At 41.0% G+C, this 24,320-nt stretch overlaps 1 protein-coding gene across 1 annotated transcript in view; it reads left to right on the top strand.

Annotated features, from left to right (window-relative positions):
* raver2 (ribonucleoprotein, PTB-binding 2) overlaps positions 1-23,033 on the top strand; it is a 100,989-nt gene extending 77,956 nt beyond the window's left edge. The window contains exons 7-17 of the mRNA XM_044361578.1: positions 4,035-4,155; positions 7,175-7,257; positions 7,373-7,471; positions 8,164-8,275; positions 10,060-10,412; positions 12,091-12,199; positions 12,935-13,116; positions 13,905-14,015; positions 14,278-14,379; positions 15,760-15,978; positions 19,716-23,033. Of these exons, the coding sequence (XP_044217513.1) occupies positions 4,035-4,155; positions 7,175-7,257; positions 7,373-7,471; positions 8,164-8,275; positions 10,060-10,412; positions 12,091-12,199; positions 12,935-13,116; positions 13,905-14,015; positions 14,278-14,379; positions 15,760-15,978; positions 19,716-19,856 (1,632 nt within the window). The 3' untranslated portion in view covers positions 19,857-23,033. The remainder of the gene's footprint in view (positions 1-4,034; positions 4,156-7,174; positions 7,258-7,372; positions 7,472-8,163; positions 8,276-10,059; positions 10,413-12,090; positions 12,200-12,934; positions 13,117-13,904; positions 14,016-14,277; positions 14,380-15,759; positions 15,979-19,715) is intronic.
* Positions 23,034-24,320: the final 1,287 nt, after the last annotated feature.

Here is a 24,320-nt window from a genome sequence, read left to right on the forward strand (position 1 = left end):
AAAAGCAGAGCACTAACGGTCAGAGTCTGAATTGCAATGAAGGGGATGAAAAGACGAAAAGAAAATGTGTTTTTGAATAAATCAGCTAAGGAAGATAAGGGAGACATGAGGAAGACTCAGTGAAACAAAACGGGGCATCGATTGAGATAGAGACCAGAAAAGGGAAAGGTTAAGAAAGGAAAGGAAAAGGTAGAGAGGCAGAAACACATTTAAGCCTGTGAGGACTGCAAGGTTGCCTTAGTACCCTGAGGCTCCTTAAAGATTATTGCAGTGAATGTGTACAGCCGGTAAAAGAAACATCAGACATTCAGGAAGAGATCAAGACCGACTCCTGGCTACAGTTCTCCTCTGAGGCAATTCTCTCATTTCTACAGTTAGTGAATGTGAGAGTGAACGCTGAGGACCAGATGGCATCCTCCTCCCTCCTCTTTTCTTCTCCCTCCATCCTTCTCTCTCCTTCTCCTTACGTGATACTTCTCGCCTTCCCTTCTTCGCGGCTTCCTTACCTCCTCGGTATGTGAGTGTGTGTGTGTGTGTGTTAGTGTGTGGGTGTGTGGCTGGATTTTGTGCCAGTAGCCAAACAGACTGATGCATGCTGACATTTTCTCCAGCAGAAGGAAAAGAAATGAGAGAGCTCTCCTCCTTCTCCTCCTCCTCCCCTTCCTCCTCCTCCTCCTCCTCCTCTCCCCTCATCCCTTGAAAGACACTGTCAGCCACAACCGGCCTTGTTCAACACCAGCATTCACGCACACACATGCACACATGCCGATTTTCCTTGCTGTAACAAACAAAAATACTGTACAGTATGTGTGCACTCTCCTCTTCCTCTCTCGCTGTCAGGCTGGAGTCAAACCCACTCCATCCCCATCAGTAATGCTCTCTCTTCGGGATGTGACAGGGAGGAAACAAGGTTGACTTGAGCTGGAGTCATGCTGTAGCTCAGGGGCAGACAAGAAGGAAATATCACCATCCTGCTAATGTTGTTTTAAATAGCCGTGTCTTTGGGCCAGCCAGCGAGAGCTACAGCCGTAATGTCAGTGCCGAGGACCAGGAGGATCCACCAGAGCAAGGGCTGCTCCATTCGATTTGACGCAGTCCAATTCAATAGGATTTCATTTGAGCATGTTGAATTACATTTCCGCAACCTAATGAGTGATTGAATTCTTATTTGAGAGTGTGCCTTACAGTACAACTTTTGATTTCAGCAGAGATCATTTAGTTCCAGGAAATTCAGCCTGTTATGTCAAATTACATGCATCTAAAGGTGTGTCATGTGTGCTGAGAACGCAATCTATAAGACATTAAATACAAAACATATACTTACAAAAAAACAAAAAAGAACAAGCAGACTGAAACAGTGAGAAGGACTAAATAGACATATTTTATATGGTAGCCACTGGCAAGTTAAAGGATAGGTTTGCAGTTTTTCAAGTCTGTCTTAAAGCAACAGTCAGGTGCCCAAATGAACATTGAAAAAGGTTTGCTGGCTGGAATCATTCCTCCTGTTCATACTGGCCATTAGAAGATCCCCTCCAAATGCACTTATAATGTAAGCAATGGGGGACAAAATCCACAGTCCTCTTTTTGAGCTGGTTTTGAGACCATCGGCAGCCATCAAGCAAAAACAGCTGAAGCAGAGGTCAATGGATGGATGGGTACACCTTTCACATCTGTCACCCTTTCTGAGCATGACATTAGGAGGGCTTTCAAGCATATGATCACCAAGAAAGCAGCAGGACCAGACGGCATCAGTGGGTGGGTCCTCAAACTATGTGCTGACCAGCTAGCACCAGTGCTCACAATGATATTCAACCTGTCCCTGGCTCAGTCTGTCATACCCACATGCTTCAAGAAGTCCACCATCATTCCTGTGCCCAAGAAAACAAGACCAGCCTGCCTGAACGACTACTGCCCAGCGGCACTGACCTATGTAGTGATGAAATGCTTTGAACAGCTGGTCAAGGATTACATCTGCTCCTCACTACCCAGCACACTGGACCCACCACGGTTTGCCAATCGTCCCACCCAATCAACAGAAGATGCCAAAGCACACATCCTCCACACCACCTTATCTCACCTGGACAAGAAAGGGAACTATGTGAGATTGCTGTTCATTGACTACAGTTAAGCGTTCAACATCATAGTTCCCTCTAGGCTCGTCACAAAGCTCAAGGATCTGGGATTAAACACCTCACTGTGCATGTGGATCCTTGACTTCCCGACGGGCAGACCCCAGGTGGTGAGGGTAGGTGGACACACCTCTTCTACCCTCATCCTTAACATTGGAGCACCTCAGGGCAGCATTTTGAGTCCCCTGCTCTACTCCCTCCACATATGACTGTGTAGCCACTTTCAACTCCAACACCATTGTCAAGTTTGTCAGGACAACAACCTACTCCTGAACGTCAGCAAGACTAAAGAGCAGATAGTTGACATTGAGAAGAAGCAAGGAAGAAACTACGCCCCCCTCAATATCAACGGGTCTTTGATGGAGAGGATAGACAGCTTCAAGTATCTTTGTGTCCTCATCACTGAGGGCCTGACCTGGGTGCTGTATACTGACTCAGTGGTGAGAAAGGCAAGGCAGAGACTGTTTCACCTCAGATGCTTGAGGAAATTCCAGGTATCCTCTAAAATACTGAGGAATTTCTACTCCTGCACCATCGAGAGTATCCTAACGGGAACATCACTGCCTGGCATGGAAACAGCACTGAACAGGACCGCAAGGCCCTGCAAAGAGTGGTTCGTTCGGGTGAACATACAAAGGCGGTGCTCTACGCTGCCTGTGATGACCCTGCAGTGTCATCTATTGTGTGCTATATTTGCTGCGCAGTTTACCTGGTTGTCTGCTTTGCTTTTGCAGGTGATCGTTAGCACAACCTTAAGGTGTTCCCAGGTTATTCAATTCTTGGCTGCAGCACAGCTCAATCTCTGGCTGACTCTCTGGCACTTGGCTGCTGCTCCAGCTCTCCCCTCTTCCCCACAGACGCCTTTTCGATTCGGTTATGTTGCTTTAGTTCTTTGTATTTATATCCTTATGCACCATACAACACCCCCCACACACATCCCTCACTCATGTTCACTACACTACTGATTATACTGACATCCACGCCCCATATTGTAAATATTTAGTTCATGTGTTTAATTTGATTTAATAAATGATCTTTTGTTAAACATTGACATGGTGTGTTTCCCTTTTGTTGTGGCCACTTGAGTCAGGTCATCACACAGCCTAAAGGATAATTACACCAGGCGCTGCATGAATAAGGCTAGGAGAATCATTAAAGATCCCAACCACCCGGATAACGGCCTTTTCTCCCTGCTGCGGTTGGGAACAAGGTACCGGATACACCAGGCCAGCACAGAGAGGCTCAGGAAGAGCTTCTACCCTCAGGCCACTAGCATCCTAAATGAGGTCACTGCATTTTTTAAGCTACATGAGTTTTTTACACTCGTTTTGTTATAAAAGTTTTATAAACTGGTAAAATAATGACATTAGAGAGATACTCTTCCCCCAAGAGTCTGTAAGCCTTTTCAGATATGGAATCTTAAAGATTTTTGGGTTCATCTATTTGTTGCAGACCCTAAAAATCTTTAGGTCTTATTTGCTAGATGTGAACACTCAAAAATGAATCCTAATCTAAATCCAGTGACAAAACAATCCAGCAACTCATCAAATACTGATTGAAATGTTGCCAAATCCTGATTTGCGCACAGAAATAAGTGACATCACCTTTTATCCTTCCAACTCTCTTCCACGGTCTTGTTTTTCACATCTTTTTTTCCCCTCTCCCTTCTCCCCCCACCTCTGTTTCTCAAACAGATTTCTTTCTTTTGTCTCCCAGATTGACTCCCCTCTGCTGACATAGCAGACATATCCTGATGATGTAAACTGGTGTAATCATTACAGCAGCCATCAGGAGCTCCTAATGACAAGATCAAAACACATACTGTACAACACACACTCACTTTTCTTCCTCCCAACCTGTGTGTATGTGTGTGTTTATTTATTTTTTCATTTGTTTCTTTTCCAGATTCTGAGTAATAGGAAAGGTCTGCTACCAGAGCCTAACCTGGCCCAGCTGTTGACCAGTATGACCAACCCTGCTGCCCTGCAGATCCTCATGAGACCGTACCACACTGGGAAAAGAGGAGGTAAGACAAGTACTGCTGCATGGATGGATCAGGTTGTTGAATCTTTAGGTTTCTTGTCTTACAGCTCAATGTTTTGATGTTATTTTTGATGCTGTCTGAATTTATAATATATTCTCTTATTGTTTCATGATTATGTTTATCCCACTGCATTACACATAATGACCCTCATCAGCATATATCATGTAGTGTAGAAGACCTTGGGCTAGTTTTTGCTTGTGTGGATCAAGTGCATTGACCCTGTGCTTGCAAAGTGGTAATTTCGTAGCTTGCCCTGTCATACTGTATGTAGAGCTGAAATGGATAGGAGTGCACTAGAGAGGAGTGTTGATACAGATCGTCTGGCACAAATGGCAAAGTCACACATCTGAGAGCAGAAAGCACCCAACGATCAAATGACAGAAGTGTGACTGTAAGAAAACAACAGTAATAGGCACAGGAAAGGTTGGACCTGCCTCCCTGTAATATTGTCCTGCACAAGTCTATCTCTATACTTGCAAAATGATGATAAAACACAGGACTGTAGTACATACTGATTGAATGTTTTAAAATATAATACAATGTTGTCATCAGAATGACCTGTGACAAAATGTTTTAGAACAACAAGTTGCAAATATAGAAATTTAGACAAATCAGAAAAACAGAATCACATGAATCATCGACATCTGCTGAGGAAGACCATGGACTTTTGGTTTATAGTTTTTAGTTTAATAAAAGATGTATCTTACTGTACATTACAATAAAAACAAAACTGTAACCTGCAGATTCTGAATTTGCAGCTTTTGACCAGTGCTGAGTCTAGCACTTTTTTTGGTGTTATTGTGCATAGATTTTGTTTTCAGCTGGTGCTGTTCCCTTGATAATGTGTAACTAAAAATCTTCAACCTAAAAATGGTATATCACATCTGTATGTACACCTTGAATAATCTTAGGCATTTTCAATGTTCCCGAACTCATTCTTTTGAGTAGTATTTTCTCTTTGGGAGGCTCGGATAGTAATCAGATATCCACTGTAAGAGTCTGTCCCTCTGTAAAGGCCCTCCTCTATCCTGTATACTGTAATCACCTCGTCGACGGCTTCATTATTTGATGAATGGCTAATCAGGTATTAAAATGAAATCGTGTGACGTTAGTAGAACAAATGAGAACAGGAAGGAGAGAAGATGGGAGTTGGGGGAGCTCTCCTAAAGAAGAGCATGCACAATTAAAGTCTAAAATTAGGGCCTTGATTAAATGTTAAACTTTATCTACTTTTTCTGGAGGAAGCTACCATTAGCATTGACGCTTACATTTATTATGAGGAAGCCTTGTGATTCAGAGAAGTATCACACACGCACACAAAGCCAGAGAAAGGAGGTGTGTACTGTGTGTAGGCATAGGGTGGCACTCACCTGAAGGTGAAAGATGCAGCATTATGACCAGTGTTTGCAAACATTAAAAATCTGTGTGAATGGGGGCACCCTGATGACATAATGGTTAAGGCACATACCACATAACTGCAATGTTCCTCGTTCAATTCCTGGCTGTGGGACCCAAATGCATGTCATAGCCCTCTCTCTCTCCCCATGTTTCCTGTCTCTGTACACTTACTCTCAAATAATATAGCAAAAAGGCCAAAAAATCTTTTTAAAAAATGCGTGAATGTGGGCAAACCTTCCTATATCGTTCAAATCCCTTCAAATATGTGTAACTTTTCTGTGGAGTTTACACTTTATCCCCCAAAACAAGCCATACTAGTCAAAGAATGTCAGTTAATGTAAACTTCCTGTCACCAAACAGTTTTATCTTTATCTCCCAAGTTTTATTTCTTCATGTAACAATGTCAGTTAGGCTTAGTTCAGACCAAAGATTCACAACGAGACGAGTTGAAACTTGCACCTACTTTCAATGCTGCAAAATCTGACTAAATGATATGGTGTATCGTCTCCATAGCAAGGACTCTCTGTACTCTCTTTTCCTCCGACCAAACTTCTGCCGTTTCGATCAGCTGACAGTTTGCTGACTTGACCAGCTGACTTTGCTACAAGCTGATTGGCTGCGATGTGCATTACATTCTAAAAACAGCCACTGGCGACTTGACAGGCTGACTCACAGGCAACGCCATCAGCCGGCTTCAGTTGAGCTGAAACGGGCCATTTCGCACCACTGCAACTTTCTGAAACGGTTTCGTCTTGTCGAGAATCTTTGGTCTGAACTGGGCTTTGAACGCCAACTGCACTGGGATTCTGCCAGCAGGGGTTGCCATAGCAGCAGAATGTTCAACTGAAACCGACTGCTGGTGGAAGAACCAAGAGAGGCAAAAATACAGAGACATTTTTCTTCAGTAACCAAATTTTGTCAGCAGTTGCAATAATCATTTCGCTCCTATGGCTTCGGTCAAGTCATTTTATAGTTCAGCATAATCCACTGCCTTTTAGTTCGTAACGTTGTAGGGATTGTGTTTTGATTTCCAGTAACTGCCTCATCCCATGCACACAGTTTACAGCGTCTCTCTTGATGTTTTGCATTTCATGTATAGTTTTCAGCACATATTTTCCGAATTGTGAAAGTACCATTGAGATCCTGAAGCTGCTTCTATTATTTTTGAGGAAACTGTCAGTAGCACTGACAGTTGGTAAGGACAGATTGTTTGAAGAAGTTTGGATTTTGCATTTTTCTGCTAGTATTCATTTTTTTTTAAACTTTTTTTGTTTGTTTATGTGTCTGATTGAGCGTATTTTCAACAGTGTCTGAAATATCTAAATTAAATTTAAACCTGGACAAAGTTCATATGAGGGAGGCAATTTGCTTTGTGGTAACATAATATCCCAATATTGCTTTACTTCTGCTCGGTATCACACAGAAGGCGGTGGTGTGATTGTTTGTTTGAAATGTGCTGTAAATGACTGATGGATCAGTTGTCCAATAAATAATTCTGCCTGTGAATGCCTGATGATTGATTGATGCATTACAAACTTAAAAAAAAAACAGAAACTCACAATAGAGGCACAGTTTGATTCTTGTTGCTGGTTTCTGTTTTCAGGGAAGTACGGCCGTCACACCAGCCTGCCATTCCTCAGACCTCCTCTCACCACGGCTCTGCTCACACTGGGAAAAGCACACCAGGTCACAACCATGTCAACCTCTGTGTGGGATTTTTTTTTGTGTTTGTGTGTGTGTGTGTGCATGTGGTGTTGATGTACAATAATGATACAATAATGTGTCTTCCTTTACCTTGCAGAATGCTATGCTTGGTAATGGACTAGTCCTACAGAACCTCTTGCATATGCAGCTCGCCCAGCAACAGCTTCTGCACATCAAAGACAAACGCATCAGCAGCGTAAGACACTTGTGTGTGTGTGTGTGTGTGTGTGGAAATTTGCATAGGTTAGTTGTGAGGCTTAAACACATAGTAGTTGTGGGCATGTGCGTATGTGCTCTTACATTTCTCATCTTCAGCACTTCATGCATAATGAATCTAAACAACCCAAAACTCACGTAACCTTATTGCTTTAAATCTCCCTCTACCTCTTAATTTGCATATTTTTCTTTTAAAATGTCTCAGGTGTTTTCTTTTAATGCTGAAATTAAAGTTAAAAGTCAACAGCGACGGATGTTTGGAGTATTTTATGTTGTTTTAGAAATTGGATGTGGACAATTCAGATGCAGATACTGTGTGTGTGTGTTTTTTTTTTCTTCCCTCACTACCCCTCAATGACTTTTTATGCTGCTTTTGATGTATTATTATTATTATTGTTCTCTTCTGTAGTGTGTATGTAGGATAGATAAAAGCTGACTGCTACAGGCTGAGCCGCTGTTTTCATAAGTCATTAAATTATATGTCTGTATTACACAGCATTGAGTGTTTCTATCAATGGCTTATTTCTATTTTGTTTTCTTCTGTCTGTCCCTCCCTTTCTCTCCCCTGTATTCTCTCTTCTGTCCACCTTTTCCCCTTTTTTCATACAAACTTTTCCACTTCACTTTGTCTTCTTTCTCCTTCTTTCTTTACGTAACGTCTCTCCTCCTCAGGTCTCCAGTCTGCTCGGGGACCCGTCCAGACTGCTGATGCAGAAGGCTTTGTCTCTACGACCTCCGGGCCTCGTGCCGCTGGGGAAAGGCCTCCTGGGAGACTCCCCTACAGGTGCGCAGGCCCCAGTATTTATACACTCGTCAAATGACTCAGTGTTATTACCGTAAACAAATGAGACCATATTGAGACCAACAGCATGACTCCTATCAGTGTTTTTTTAAATAATGCTTTGTTTTATGTTTTGTTCTTTCACTTCGAACTCATTTGTCATCGACTACTGTGGGGGGCATCTGAAAACATTTGATTCAGTTTTATATCTCACACTGCTGTAAAGCAATACATACAACTTCATGTAAAGGCACCAAGTGGCATAAATAGATCAAGGCTGTTCAATCATCTTTTCAATGACTTATCAATGATTTATCGATGTTAACTTCAAATAATGTCTTTAAAAGGTTTTTAAATTGATATTTTATCCTCATTTCAATAGATTTTTATGACCAGCCTTCTGTAGACCACAGGGTCAAAAAAAACCCCGCAGGATTGCAAAGAGGTATACATTACGCTAAGGTATTGATGTCAAAGTAAAGCTGATAGAATAAAAGCATTTCACCTCCTCTCCTCCACCAAAAGCACAACTTTTTCCTTTTTAGATTCACACTCATTGTTAAATCTTGATCGCCTCCTCGCTGGGTGTGCGTCAACCGAAAGCCAATATCAATATGTTAAGGTTGATAAGATAAACAAGCTGCACAAGTATACGACTGTCGTAAAAAATAAGCTCACATAGACTCAAGCTGAGACAGCTTGTCTCCAGCAGTAAATGTAGATGTATCAGTATCCCACAAAGTAGTTGTAGTTTCTAAATATACAATCGTAAGAATGTCTGAAACTCTAAAAGTGTGAACAAACTACTTGAGTATGTTAAAAAATAACTGGTGATAATAGTGGATATGAACGCTGAAGAAGAAGGTGATATGCATGTGAACAAATAGGGGAATATCCCTTAGTTAAAAGTCAGGTGTCAGGGTTGGCCCATCTGCAGATTACTGTATGTCTCGCTGCTTTACATTAAAGTACAACACATCCTCAGGAAACCGCAGTACATTTACAATTCAAATCTCCAGCTGAGAAAAGCTGTGTGTTGTTTTTATATGGAAATGATATATCACAAGCTGTGTCGGGCACAAAATCGGGCAGTTGCGCGTATGTGTTTGCGTGTAACCCTCTTTGATTGTGTGTATGAGTTTGCAATTTTCAGTGTGTCTGTAATGTGAGGCTTTTATAAGACCATATGTCTGCTGGGATTGTTAGCTTAAGGCTCGTTAGAGCTGATTCCTTTATTGTGCTATGGAGGCCATTTGTCACAGCAATATTGGATTTATAATAAGTTTGTGTGTGTGTGTGTTCACCTTCTATGTGCGTGTGCATCTTTAAATTATTCTTGCTGTTGTGAATATGTTTTTCTCTTGTGTTTATGTGTGCAGTATGCATGTGCTTGTGTATATGTATGTGTGTACATATGCGTGTTTATTAAACCCTGGAGTGAGTGAAATATTGGGAGTGTGGAGTGCTGAGCTGTAAATAAACATGATAAGTGATGATGTATGAGCAGGAAACCCATTCTCAAATATTACAACTGGCTCTACAGAGACGGTCGGGCTGAGCTTTCTGTTTTTCAGCCGTCTGAGTGATTCGTCTCTGTCCAGAGGAGACAGACACACAGATGGTCGTCACTAAAAGCCATTTCACATTTATCTGGCGTCTTTCCTCTATTTAATTTCCTTCTCCTTACTTGTTCTTCTATGCTGTTTTTTTATGTCTTTCCTATAGTTTCCTTTCCTTAACAACTCTGTAAGTTGTTTTCTTTCTTTTTCTCTCCTCTCCTCTCGCAGAGTTGGGCCAGGAGTCTGTGCCAGCGTCTACCCACAATGCCACAGTAGTGGTGTCAGCAGCAGGTGTGATGCCGTACCTCCAGGGTCGAGCTGGAGGAGGGGAGCAAAACAGCACCCATTCTATCTGCACAACTGCTGCCTCCTCTTCCTCCTCCTCCTCTCACTCCTCCACCGCCTGTGACAGGCAGCCCGCGCCTCCTGGGACCATGGTGAACTCCCAGCTGCAGGGACAGAGCTATTCCTTGGGAATAAGTAACTCAGGCATCGGCCCCCCTCCACCTAAACCCCCTGGAGGAGTTTATACGTCAACCGGCCAGCACAACAGCTCAGATGGCTGCTCCCTTGCTAGCATGGTGAGAACAGCGAACACAACCTGCACACACATTTGTCATTATTCTTTGTCATTTCTAAATCTTGCTACCAACCTCAGCAAATGTTACAGTTGATTAACTAATTAGTCGATCAACAAAGAAATTTGAAAACAATTGAGATAACCATTTAGTAATTTTAAGGATAAGGCTGGTGGTAATGTATATTTTATGTTGTTGTCAACAAATCCCATGGAAAGACCGAAGGCAACAATGTGTCAGTCCGTCTCTCAGTATATTCTGACTTCTCCAGCCTCTCTGTGGCCCATTTGTTCCTACTGAAGACATAAATTGTTAAAAAAATAGGTCACAAATATAGACTTCAATTTTTTAAAAGTGTTAAATCATTTCCTAAAGCAGCTCAGCACTGTTTATGTCAGCTACACTTACTAAAAAAGGAGTGATTCAATTCAAATTTGGAATATTTTCAGCCGTGAAATAATGCACATTTTGAATGCTAGCGTGTCTGTGGTGTGTGGGATGGACTCAAAATAAACTCGTGACTGTTGTAATGAAGAACAGGTCACTTCGTGCAACAGTGTGGCTCACTGATGTGTTTTAATAGTTGTTGGGCAAAAACGGAGCTCTACAGCACAGAGGAACAAACCATATCAGGATTTGGATACACAGATGATACCAGTCAGTAGAATCAATTATTATCATGGGATTTGTTGACAATACAATTTGCTGCTTTCTCTTTTCATAACATATGGAATTGAATATCTATAAATTTTGGACTGTTGGTCAGACAAAACAAGCAATTTGTAGAGGTTACCTTGGGCTCTGGGAAATTTCGTCACATTTTATCTGCCAAACTGTTAATTGATGAATTGGGGAAAAAAATTCAGAGATTCATAAATGATTGTTAGTTGTAGTTCTAAGCTGCTCTCTGTACCCATTTCTGTTTCTCTTGTGGACAGGTGTATTTACTCCTGATTTGGTCCCTTTGGGTCTCATCCTCATGCAGAATGCACAAACACACACATTGAGCGAGTGTTTAAATAAACAGCTTCAGTCCCTCAAGAACCGTTCCGTCGGGATTCCCATAATGCACCTCTCTCACCCATATTTACAGATTTACTAACACAGTATGATCCCTTCTGTCTCCTGCTCCGTCAGCCTGTCTAACTGCCCCATGCCTACCTGTCTGTTCACCTGCACGCCTTTCTGTACACACTTTTGTGCTCACCTACATTTCTTTGACTAGACCTGGTTTATATAAGGCACTGCTCTGCTAACATCATCATCATAATAAGCCAGGGTACAGAGATAATCACAGTGCTAAAGTTCTTAGGGGAACCGATTCCAGTCCCAGCGCTGTCTTCTCTAAAGTCTCTTTAATGGAGGGAAAGTGTAATTAACAGAAAGCACAATCCTCCCAGGTTTCCTCGGCCTCGTCAGCTCCTCAGTCGCTCATCAAAATCCTTGCAACATTAAAACCCTTATGTCAAGGTCGGTAAGTTGGTGAGGTTAAGGTGAAATTCGATTTTTACAGCAAAGTAGCTGGCAGCACAGGCCACATCAGAGGTGTGAGGCCCAACTGATCAGAGATTACATTTGCAGTTAAACCCCAAAACGCCTCAAGACTTGACTGAAATTACAAGTTCTTTGACTGGCAAGACCCTCCAATATCAGTATGAATAATCCAATTCTCTCCCTTTAGGTAAGCAGTGGTCAGAGTTCTCTGTTGGGCGATCCCCCTAAAGAAGTCAGAATGCCCTCTAATCCTTATCTGAACCTGGCCAGTGTAATGCCAGGGGTGGTTCTGCAAGGTACACACACACACAAACAACACACACAAATGAAGGCATATATGTACTTGTTTGTCTTACTGCTTTATATGTGAAATCTGCTTTTGTAAGGTAACTCTTCCAGTACTTTTTTTTTCATTTCTTAGTAGTAGATTTTTAAACAAGTTAGGTTAGCTCACAGGCAAACTTTTTCACCTGTATAGAGAAAAATTTGATTTCTATAAAACTGTGGGACTTGTTAAAGGAATACTCCACTAAAAATCTAAAAGCCAGCTTTAATTCTCAACATTTATACTGGAGGCTTCACCAAAACATCCATGGACATTTCTCAGACCCCCTCAGTCGTATGACCCAGTATGTCCGGCATGTCCCAAATACTTAGTGTCCCTACAACAGAGCTAATTGCACTACTTCTTTGTCACGCTATCACCTCCTCATAGCTTCAAAGCTCTGCCAGAAAGTTATTTTTCATCTGAGCGAGGATTGCTCGGAACATCAACAGATCAACTTTAGAGAAATGGATTATACTACCAGAGTTTCTGTGGATGTTTTTATACATTTTGATATGTTTCTTATGAATTAATTTTAACTGTTGAACTGTGAATCCAAGCTGACTACAAACTTTTCAGATCCACCTTTCAAGCTCGCAGTTTTGATGGAGTATTCCTTTAAGATATGCAATAGTCAAGCCTTAGTATCTTGATTTACACTACTGTCTAACCTATTGTGTCTCCTCCATGTTTCCTTCCACCTCAGGCTCAGTGGGGGCTAAAGCCCAGGGAGGACAGCCTGGCTCCGGGGTCTACGGCAGCTCTGTGGCTCCCGTCGTCTCCCAGGGCTCAGGCTCCTTCTCCCACAGCGCGGCAGCTACAACCGCAGCCCCGTACAGCACCGACGCTTCCACTGACTACAGCCAATACAACCAGGCCTACACACAGGTACACGTGCAGACGCTCTACACGGAGCTGAAAATGAATAAATGTGGTGATAGATAGATGGATGTGCATCTGCCTGGTTGCAATTGTGTTAAATGTTACTGAGTTCGTAATGTGAGAGAGAGGGATGGTGGCTGAGTAGATGATCGATGGATGGATACATAATAGGTGGATGGATGAATGCAGCAGTGACAGAGTGAGCTGTAACTTGGGGAGGCAGAGCGGTGGAAGAGATGAGAATGGGTATAGATATTTGGACAGACAGGATGAGAGAGTATTTGGCAGAGAGCGCTGTGTGTCTCCATCTGTCCCTGCTCCCTTCCTCTCTCCAAACACTCCACTCAGAGCAAGTCGTGAAGCCTCCCTACTGGCTGTTTGTCTGCATCTCTCTCTCTTTCTTTCTCTGTCATTCTGTTTCTCTCCGTCCCCCCTCTCGTTATGCTTCCTCCAGCAGCGGGTGACATATCTGATATTTGCAGCGTGATGCAAACCCAATTTTAAATGTTAATTACTATCTACTCATCCAAACAAATGAGTCATGATTAGATAACCAATAAAATGGTCGGTTTAATTTATCTGGAAAGACAAGACAAAGGAGAAGAACAGGGGAGAGCTTGTCAGCAGGAACAATTGTTAATGAATGACAAAGAAAGCAAAAGAAAGACAGAAATAAAGAAGGAGGCAAAAAAAAATCAGCAAAGACAAGAAAACCACCAAGCAGACATTTATCTGTCTGCTCTAGCCACTCTTCACCTGATATTTTCTGGTGTGTGTATGTGTGTGCGCCATAGGAGGCCATGCAACAGTGGTACCAGCACTACCAAGCAGCGCAAGCCCACACCTACAGCACCGCTGCGCCACAGGACAGCACAGCCACAGACTACAGCAAGGAGCACACACAGGTAACACACTTGTTTGTAACTGTGTGGGATTCTGTGCACTTGTGTTTTTTATTTTATTTTATTGAAAAGTACCCAGATGCGTCTTAAAGTAGCAGATGGGTTTAAAATGATTTTTGCCTGTATTTTATTGCCCCCAACATATCCAGAAATTAAATACTGTTCAGAAATGTACAGTTAACAAAGGAAAAATGGGAGAAGATGCTGCAGATCAACCACACTTGACACTTATTTTTGAAAATAATGAGTTCTTCCTGTGTTTTAGGCTCCACCAGTTTCCTCCTATGGGGATTATAGTTCCTACATGCAGGCGGTAACCCAGTACTACTCCCAGCCTGCGACAGCTAACCAGGCCTACGCCACCAAGGTGAACACACACACACACACATCAGCACAATTATGTCCGACCCCAATTAAAATGTAACTTTATCCTCAAACCTAAGATCTCAACCCTCAAACAGCATTGTGAAGAATTGTAGACCAAAATACCCACATGGACTCTCACACTCCACAGAAATGATTAATATGAGCGTACCAAGGTAAAATTAGTAAGGTCAGAAAAATGTCAAAGATAATGCAACATTGTGTTTAACAGCCAGAACAGTGTATCAACGTTTCCTATTAAAATAAAATCACGCAAAACCCAAATGACCCGTTAAGACAATCCACAGTTTGACAAATTATGTCTGTATGAATGCACCTAGCAGCCAAGGATGATGACCAAAAAGTACACAAAGCATGTTGAAACAACATCAAAAATGTGGTGGTGTGGTGTGAATGTGATAACGTAACAATATTAAGAAATTCAGTGATCAAGGGCACCAAATTATTAGTTTGATGTAATAAATTAGCCGTTAATTTAAGATGTAAATTGCTAATTTGTTCACACAAATGATCAGAAATTTTTATCCTTGATAGCTGCCAGGCAGCATATAAAACAGTCTCTTTAAAACCTAACTATAATATTTATAAGTCAAACAACTTCCTGACCTACAGACGGTCTGTAAACTATCTGGTGAGCAGCCCTCAGAGCAGCGTGCTGCTATTTACATGCAGTTTCTCTGCATGTTTATTTGGAGGGCCTGACCTCTCTCTAAGACACTGATACCCTGTTAGAGGGAACACATCACTCTGCACCCAGCAGCTGATAGCAGCCATCTCCACATACTCTCACCAGCCAGATCCAAGCTTATCTGCTGCTGCTGGAGTCTGTATGAGTGTGTGTGTGAGAGAGACAGAGATGTTTGCTTGAAGATGTATCCATGTGTCTCGTTGCGTGGCAGAGTTAACATTCTGGTCCACTGAGCTCACTGTCGGGAGGGAAACTGATATCTTTTAAGAAAATGATACGATCAATTTGTGACACACAGTTTCTTCCTGGCATTAAACCGAAAGGAAATATGTTGACATGACATTGTAGCTATCTGTTCTGGCTTGTTATCTTCACCCAAGTCCATTCTCTCTAGCAGACAGCAGGTAAATGAGTGATCCTGGTTGAGTGTGTCATCTGAAGACATCACTGTATCTCACAATTACTACTAGGAGGAAGAAAGATTAACGTGCATGAATAAATGAATAAATAAAATGAGGTGCTTTTGAACCGTAAACACAAAATGGATCTAAAAAGTTAAGGTCTTTCTGAGACATTTTCATTATTTTTTGGATTTTTTTTTTTTTTTTCCCTGATTTGCACTCTGGAGCTGGTCAATTAACAGTTTGTTTTTTTTACTGTGTGTGTTTTCTACAGGAGGTAGATGTGTGTAAGCCTCTTGGAGTGTCCCTGCACGCAGTCAGTAATGGTGCGGCTCCTCCGCCGGCAGTCCTGCCAGCTGCCGCCGTGCTCCCCGCCTACAGCACCCTGCCTTTAATGCCAGGCTTCCTCGGGGCGCCACACCCAGCGGCAGCCACGCCGAACCCTGTCACGCACACACACACTGCCGCCACTGACTGGAACACCTACTACTATGTGAGTAAAGACAATTCACACTCTTACACAGGTTGTGCCATCTTTTTTGTTTTTTGTTTTTTTCCATTTTGAAGTGATAATCTAGATTTTAAGGTGAGCGTGCTCAGCTCAGGCGAAATGACTAAATCCAAATATTTCATATTGCAGCTAAGAACTACAGTGTTTGCCCTTCAACTTCTGATATTAGTGGGCAGTATTGGTTGTTGACAGTAGTGGGCTGAGGGAAGGGATCATCTTAAATCTTCAATCATCTTAAATTTAAAGCGATATTTTTGGGTGGATTACAATTTTTTGTGGACAAAACAATTAAATAAATATGAGTACCTTCTCTCAGGCACCTGTATTTCTGTAGTGCATTAGAACCTTCTGTAGTTGTCAGAGCACTGTTGTTTGGTTTAAAAATAAAACCCTGTGAAGCCGCTTTCACACATGCAGTCTATCCCTGAAATGTTCAGGAACATTTCCTGCATGGCGTCAGGTGTGAATGGGAGCAGGGATTGATATTCAGGGAAATCTGTATCTCCAATTTCCCACCTCAAGACCTGGTAACATTTCAGGGAAAATGCTGGTACGGCTGTTGTAAATGAAAGCAGTAACATTGCAGGGACAAGCACGTAAAGAGTTGCGTCCGTCTGATGAAAGATGTTTTCACGTGGAGCGAGTGAACCAATCACAAGACTCCGCTGATGGCATATTTGAATCCACGACTTGGTTTCTTGGGAGATTTGATAACTATCAAGCAATACGAGTTCAAACAAGCACTTTTTTTCAAGAATGGTTGGAAACAGGACACGTCTGGAGACGCGCACACAAACATCCGGCCTTGCTCTTTCTTCTTCTTCCATTTAGTTTGTGGCAGTTGGCATCTATAAGTGTTGCATGGACTGTCCCTTGCTCCATCTATTCCAGCACTGACATGGCATTTGTGAAAAGGCACAAGATGGAAATGTTCCTGAATGTAGTTGCATGTATGAATAGTGAGAATCACTAGCAGTGCTGGAAAGGTTATCCCAGTAATTTACCAGGGACTATGTGTGAAAGAGGCTTAAGTGAGAATTGGGAAAGCCTTTTTTTTATTGTAGTTGCTTCACTATAAAAGCAAATGACTGACTGAAAAGTGGTTTGTGGATAAAAGGATTTTAATGTGAAGCAGGAACAGGAAGTGTTCAGTTTGCATTTAATAGCTGCCGGTAATGCATTATTACCGTAAATTACCGTCTCAGATGTTGCCTCAGCTGCAGAGAGAACCAGATCATTATGTGTAAAAGGCTTTTATTAGAGACAGACCTTTATGTCTAATTTTAGTAGGATAACAGTGATTTGGTGATCTGCTGATCCACTTCCCCTGTGTTTACCTGCTGTCTTGATAATTTCAGAATAATCAAGACAATAGCTCTGTTTCCATCAGTACAACACTAGCGTATTCATGTCATATTCACCACTTTGCTGCTCCGAATTTTTCTTTTAAACACAAATGTTGTTCTCACTTACTAATTATTTCCACATTAGAAGCTTTCCTGCAGCTCAAAGGACGTAAACTCTGTCTTTCCTGACAGGCTTTCCTTGTGAAACATCTGCAGGAAGTGCTGAGGTTTATTGATAAATACTTCACCCGCAAGAAAGAACAAGCATGCAAGTCATGTTGCCTGATTGTTGATGGGGATTGGTGAGCGGGTGGTCCACGTTAGTGGATGGACTGCTCACTAATCTCTACACCAGACTTCATAGCCTGTAGAAAATGCAGCTAATAGATTAGCGTGTTATACTGCATGCTTGGTGTGCCCTTTTTTCTGAACTGTGGCAATAGAGCCTCAGTACAGTGTTTAATTAAGCCAAATAGTAGTTCAAAGCTGTAAAAATCTATTGAGAGAAGAAGAGGAAGCGATTCAAAGAGAGAGAGAGAGACGCAGAGCAGACAGGATCCAGACGCCGGGGCTGAGCACCGTCTCTAGAAAGACTTAAACTTGTTTGTACAGACTGCTTCTGTGGCCCTCTCTTACTGAAGCTAAGACCTTTAGACTATTAGCCTAAAACACACACAGACACACACAAACTCAGGATGATTGCATTGTTGTCAAATTCCACAACTACTCACCACCTACTTCACTGGATTTTTCTTTTTTTCTCGATCACTTTTTTTTAGTTTATCTTCAGTCCTTTAGTTCAAGGTTTTGAACAATGTACTAATAAGAACTTTAATATCATCCATGTGTCTCTCATTGGCCTCTTAGGTCAGTTCAGTTCAGTTCAGTCACTTTATTATCCCAGATGGGACACTTGACTTGACTCCTATACATACAATATACGAAACACAATAATACAACAAAACAATCTCTAAAATGCTAAATTACATGTGCAAATTAAGCAGGGTTATTGCACGGGGAACTAAGTAGTTTTTACTTCTATTGCACTTGAACCGGGGTACACTAAAAACCAAGCATCATAGAAAAAGAAAGAACAGATTCAGTAAATGACTTAAATAAATGATATATATTAAAAGCATTTAACTTCCTAAGGAAGTACAAACAGTGCTGTCCCTTCTTACAGACTGTATCAGAATTGGCATCAAACTTCAGGTTTTTATCAATGACTGTTACAAGATATTTATAATGTTCTACAAACTCGAGGTCAATTCCTTTGATGAAGGTCTGAGATGGTGGGTGGAATGATTTCCTTCTAAATTCAATGACCGTATCCTTGGTCTTTGTGGCATTTAATTGGAGAAAGGCCTTAAGCATGCAGTCATTTCAATAATGTGCTACACACCCAAAAAAAAGTTTTTTGAAATTGAATTTAACATAATAAGTAGTCGTATACACAAATATATATTTTGGAACTTAAATGCATCCAAATTTCCAAATATTGCAATTAAAAATAATTTATTTGTTTCCTTGTTTAGAGCACAATGAAGTATTATTGGTTGCACAGTGTATTTGGGTCCTTTCTTCGGCAGCACAGTCTAATCTTAGAAACCTCTGTGTTATATATGATCAGGCAATTGATTCAATCAACATGTCAAATCGTTAAACTGTACATGTTTCTTACATCTAAGAAACATTGCCAAACCTAAGGTCTGTCGTATCGCAGCCTGAGCTAGAGATGATTTTTCACACTTTTATATCATCAAGGCTGGACTACCGCAGTTCCATTTTCACCTGCCTCAGCAAGTCGTCCCTGGACCATCTGCAAACGGTCCAGAATGCTGCTGCAAGGCTGTCGACTGGGTCCAGCAGGACATCTCACATCACACTCATCTTGTCATGTTTACTTTGGCTTCCCATCAAGTTTAGGATTCATTATAAAGTTCTTGTTTTCACATATAGAGCCCTGCATGGTCAGGCACCCATGTACATCTCTGACCTGCTCCATCCTTATATCACCAGTAGGTCACTGAGTTGATGCCTTTAAAAAGCAGCTGAAGACTCATTTATTCAAACCGGCCTTTGTCTCGCCTCATACTGTTTAGTGTTTGTATTTTGTGTGTTTTTAAGCTTTGTTGTTGCTTATGTTTTATTGTTTGTTTCTTTTATTATATCTTATATTATATTTTTTTTATGGTCTTATTTCTTTAACAGTTTTACTCTTGTGAAGCATTTTCTGACCTCCTCTGTGAAAGGTGCTATATTTAATAAACTTACACCCTGACATTACATTTATGAGACATTTAAGTGCTAAGACATACTGTACAGTTTGATCACCTCTACCTCTCCCCATCTTCTCACGTCTTGTCTCTTTAGAACCAGACAAGGGGCCATAAGAGAGAGTACCCTCAGTTGGCGGTGCAAGAAGTGACATCATCAGATGGCGCCTACATTGGGCAGCACTCCCAAGGCCTGGGGGGGCAGTATGCTGACTACTTCAAGAGGAAGAGGCTCTAGTATGAACCAAACCACCGTAAAGCCTAAAGCTTAGGGAGGGAAGCGCACACAGCGTCTGCTGGATGCCAAAGCTCCCTCTAGTGGCCTTTCTGTGGCTGCCATTTTGCATCCCTACAGTAGGTATTGAGTTTAATAGAATTTAGGTTGCAAATGGCTCAAGTGAAAGCAAGCCATAGTGCTCTTTGATCCTTGGCACTTATGTAAACACACACACACAATACACAATACACACATAAACATGGTGTTGCTTTTGTCCTGTTCAAGCCTTAACTCTTTTAACTTAAACTGTTGTTTCTCAGTCAGTGTGTCAGCTGTACTTAACTAATATTATCTTGTACATTTTTTCTAATATAATGTAAACAAAAGTATACTGTATCTGTACGTATAAGCTGCTTTTATATTTCCAGCCAGGCTACACGTCTGCCTGCTCAAACTGTCTTAGGACTGGTCTTACAGTCAGGTCCCTCCTTCTGTGTCTCCTTTCAAAAGACTAAACCCGTCTACTGTTGCACACTCAAAGCTTTGAACTAACAGACATCAGTCGAACTGATGTCTGTTTGTTCCCGCTTCAGTGTCTTTTCTCTTTTCCTTTTATCGCCCAAGATCCTGTTTTATATATCCCCCCGTAGAGAATTAGTGTATGTTTATGCGTGTTAATATGCTGTATCTGTAGGAAGTGTCAGCCATTTCAATCCCAAGGTTGGGAGCACATCAGGAAAAAAAGGGCCTGAACCAATCAAAGCCCTTTATTGTGGTGACTTACAATAGCTTCCCTCAATGAATGGACCTTTCTTATAAAGACTGGACAGAACCTACAAAGGCTTGTGTATATACTACAGTGTAATGCAGAATATATAAAGCCATGTGTAACAGACAATATCATATATAATGGACATTTCCCAGCTCTTTTGTGAGCGTGTTGTATGACATTCTTTGGTTTTTTTTCAATCTATACTGTTATATATATATTTGTAATATAATATAATAATATTTCAAGGCAATTCAAGACATTTATTGATATTGAATCAAATTGTATTGACTTAAATGTGGGTATCTGGTTTGGTTTTTAACATTTAAGCCAAATATTAGGGCACAGTTTTGCTCTCTTCTCTTCTTTCAGTTGTAACACATTCAGATGTTTTCTGAGAAGAGCTGTCGGGACTGTAACAGGAGCTTTACTTCCTTTTCCAGCTGCCATTAGAACGTGAAGCATTCAGACTGTAAATGTGTCCCAAGTCCATACTACACACTGATTCTAAGTAGGTTTAGAGTATGTGGTAGAGTGTTAAACAGTGACAAAGTATACTCAAATCAATCTGTGTGCATACTAAAAAAAAAAAAAAACCTTTAGCTTTTAGTGTGCTGTTGATGGACACTATTCTCCCACAATTCATTTCACAAAGGAATTAGAAGAGCTACTCATAGCTGGAAAAAAATCAAACTAATGTTGGGTGGTGGTGAAACAGCTTAAATTACTATTAACATTTATGAAAAAAACATTTAGCCGCCTCTTTGTGAAGTCATGAATTGGCAGTGACAACGACTCAAATCTGATTTGAATTTGTTAGAATTGCATAATTTCCTGTAAGTATGCTGCAAAACTGCAAAACAGTCTAAAGAAAGTATATACTGTAGTATATACTGTGTAGAATTACTGTGTGGTATAGAATTGGGACACAGCCTGTATTTGAGGGACAATTTTCAGAATCAAAAACTTTCAGCATTCTGGTAAAGTTTTGCTCATCAGATGCTTGCTTACAATATGCCACTGTGCACGTGACTTTCCGCACCTTACTTTGAGGTTTATAGGCAAAACAGGAAAAAAAAAAAAAACAACTATTTAATGTTGATTTTGCAGAGATTATTTCTTTTCCAACTGTTTTTTTTTTTTTTACAAAGGAACAGAGGAATATGATTCTGTAATCTTTGTGAAAAAATTTCCATTATTATTCCAATCCTGTATTTTGCTACTGCCATTATGAATGCTAGTGCACAGGCTGTGAACTGAATAATACTTAATGTCCAGGGGGGTTTATTTGATGCTCATCACCGAGAAGAGGGCTTGGTATTTTAATAGTACAGCTTGGACACTAGGTTTGTTATGGGCTCAAGCCTCTTGTCTAACATACCGGCAATAACTATGGCTCCTACTACTGTAGAAAGTTGAATGTATATTTATTTTGTAGTGTAAATGTTTAGTGATTCACACAGTGTTATATACTCCCACATAACGACTCATACTTGTGTTGGTAAAAGCTTTTTTTTTTTCTTTGTATTTTGCTCATAACAATCTGATTATATATCACTGAGCAGAATATTACTTGCATTGCCATGGCAACCAAGCTCACACACTGTGAAAACCAATAACAGGTGAGATCAGATATTGTGTACACATGAGTTTAGTCCTGATATCAGGTGTGAGTTTCTCATCACTGGGATAACAGCTCTTTGGAAACACGATGTTCACACACACACACACACACACACACACACACACCCCGACACAATAATGGAAGAATCTGTGATAATGTGTGCAGGTGCAATTATTAAGTGCTGATAAAATGGTTGAACATCAAACTGAGGGCAATACATATTCCTCTTCCTTCATTACTGTACACACTGATACACACACACACCCTTTCATGATTTCCACTATCCCCTCTGTCGACTCTCACGGTCCGCTTTTCATCCAATTACATGTTTTCTAACTCGATTTCACTGCGATGCGCTTCGCGGTGTCACATGTCTCGCTTCCAGTCCGTAGTGAATCATACTTGACGTGCAGCAACGTGCTTTGATAGATGCATCCGTGAGCGTTTTTGTGGAGGATGTGGACAAATTTACCTCCTCTCACATTAAGTCGTTAAGTGGGCAGAAACACTGTAATTACAGGCAGGTGAAGGTGTCCGGCTTTCCCTGCTGATCCAGCCTGAAACACTTTTTTTTTGCATATTAGATTAATCTTCTATTGTGTGTAATCATGTTTTCTGTCCTTAGATATCATATCTTACTCTCTGTTCATCCTGCATGTCTATATTCATAATTTATTCTGTTTTTATTAACATTTCTTTGCACTTTTGTCTGTCTTCTGTGTAACTGACTGTGTGTCTTATGCTGGTTTTTGTTCTTTTTCTTTTTCCTGGGCCTGCACAGCTCTGTATTAAAGTGAAAACAAATTGCCAGAAGTTTTATTGAAAACATGAAACTATATAAAAAAAAAAAAACAACGAAGTCACTCATACATAGCTTACATTTTTTCCACTTTGCCTCATTTGTTCGAAACAACCGCAGAGTTATTGAATATTTCTACATGTGTGTGTGATTCCAATTTCTACAAATTTGTTCTAAATCTGACTTTGACAAATTGACTTACTTTCAAAAATATGCTTCAAAATGCTGCACTGTCAGACACAAGTGTCTACTTAAGTTCAGCATATTGAATGAAAACTGCTGTCACGTTACAGAAAAAGTATGAAACGAAAAAATTCTTGCATTTTGCTGGCAACAACTGAAATTTAAAGACACGATATGAAACGTAGGTATGTAGGCCTTCAAATTTAACATCTAGCCCTTTGCTCATCTTGTCTCCTGTGCTCCCAACACCTGAACTGTCTGTTTTTCTGATTTTCTCCGGAGAAATCAGAACTTTTGGCCTCATGCAGTGAAAGCCTGTAGTCCAATCTACTTTCATGTGACATCTCTCTTCTCATATGCGGCTGTTTGTCGAAGCCATTTTACTTTTCCCCCCCTCTCAAGCAGTTCTTATAATAGATTTTATCCATACCACGCTTTCTCCCCTGAATCAACTGTGTAACCACTTAGCCTCATTTAATGGCGACGTGTTCCTCTGGACTAGTTTGGCTGTCTGGCCGGTTTGATTTGCTTCCTGGTGTGAGTGGATGAAAAGTAGCTAGTTGGACTCCAGTGCTTTTTGCTTTCTACCAGGTAATTGCTTTCACCTCCACCTCTCTAAAAGCAAAGATAGAAATGTGTGTGTGTGTGTGTGTGTGTGTGTGTGTGTTATGACCAGAGACAGGGCCTCTGTGTTTGTGGATGTGAACAGCTGAGGCAGCAGACTTTAGAAAGTACCATCTGCTTGTCTGTTTTTTCCTGCCTGTCTGTTTTCTACTCTGACTGTCTGTCACAATGGATTCAGGTACTAAAGTCGGTCATGCCTGAATTATTTTAGTGGTATTCTAACAGTTGTGTCAGCTTTTTCTCTGCATTGTCTCACTTGCTCTAAAGCCATTACAGCGTTGTGTGTGTGTGTGTGTGTGTGTGTGTGTGTGTGTGTGTGTGCTGATATTAATGTGGATGTCAAAAACTATTGAGGACAAAACAGATTTGAGTTGTAATCACGCAAGTCCAGATTTTAAAAAAAAGGACTGATCGATAAAGAGAGTGAGCGAGGACACGATGCAGTTATCAATGCTTTTTTGAGACCGCAAGAGTTGTGAATGAGCA

The sequence above is a fragment of the Thunnus albacares genome, chromosome 9, assembly GCF_914725855.1.
Source record: "Thunnus albacares chromosome 9, fThuAlb1.1, whole genome shotgun sequence".
NCBI classification, from domain to species: domain Eukaryota; kingdom Metazoa; phylum Chordata; class Actinopteri; order Scombriformes; family Scombridae; genus Thunnus; species Thunnus albacares.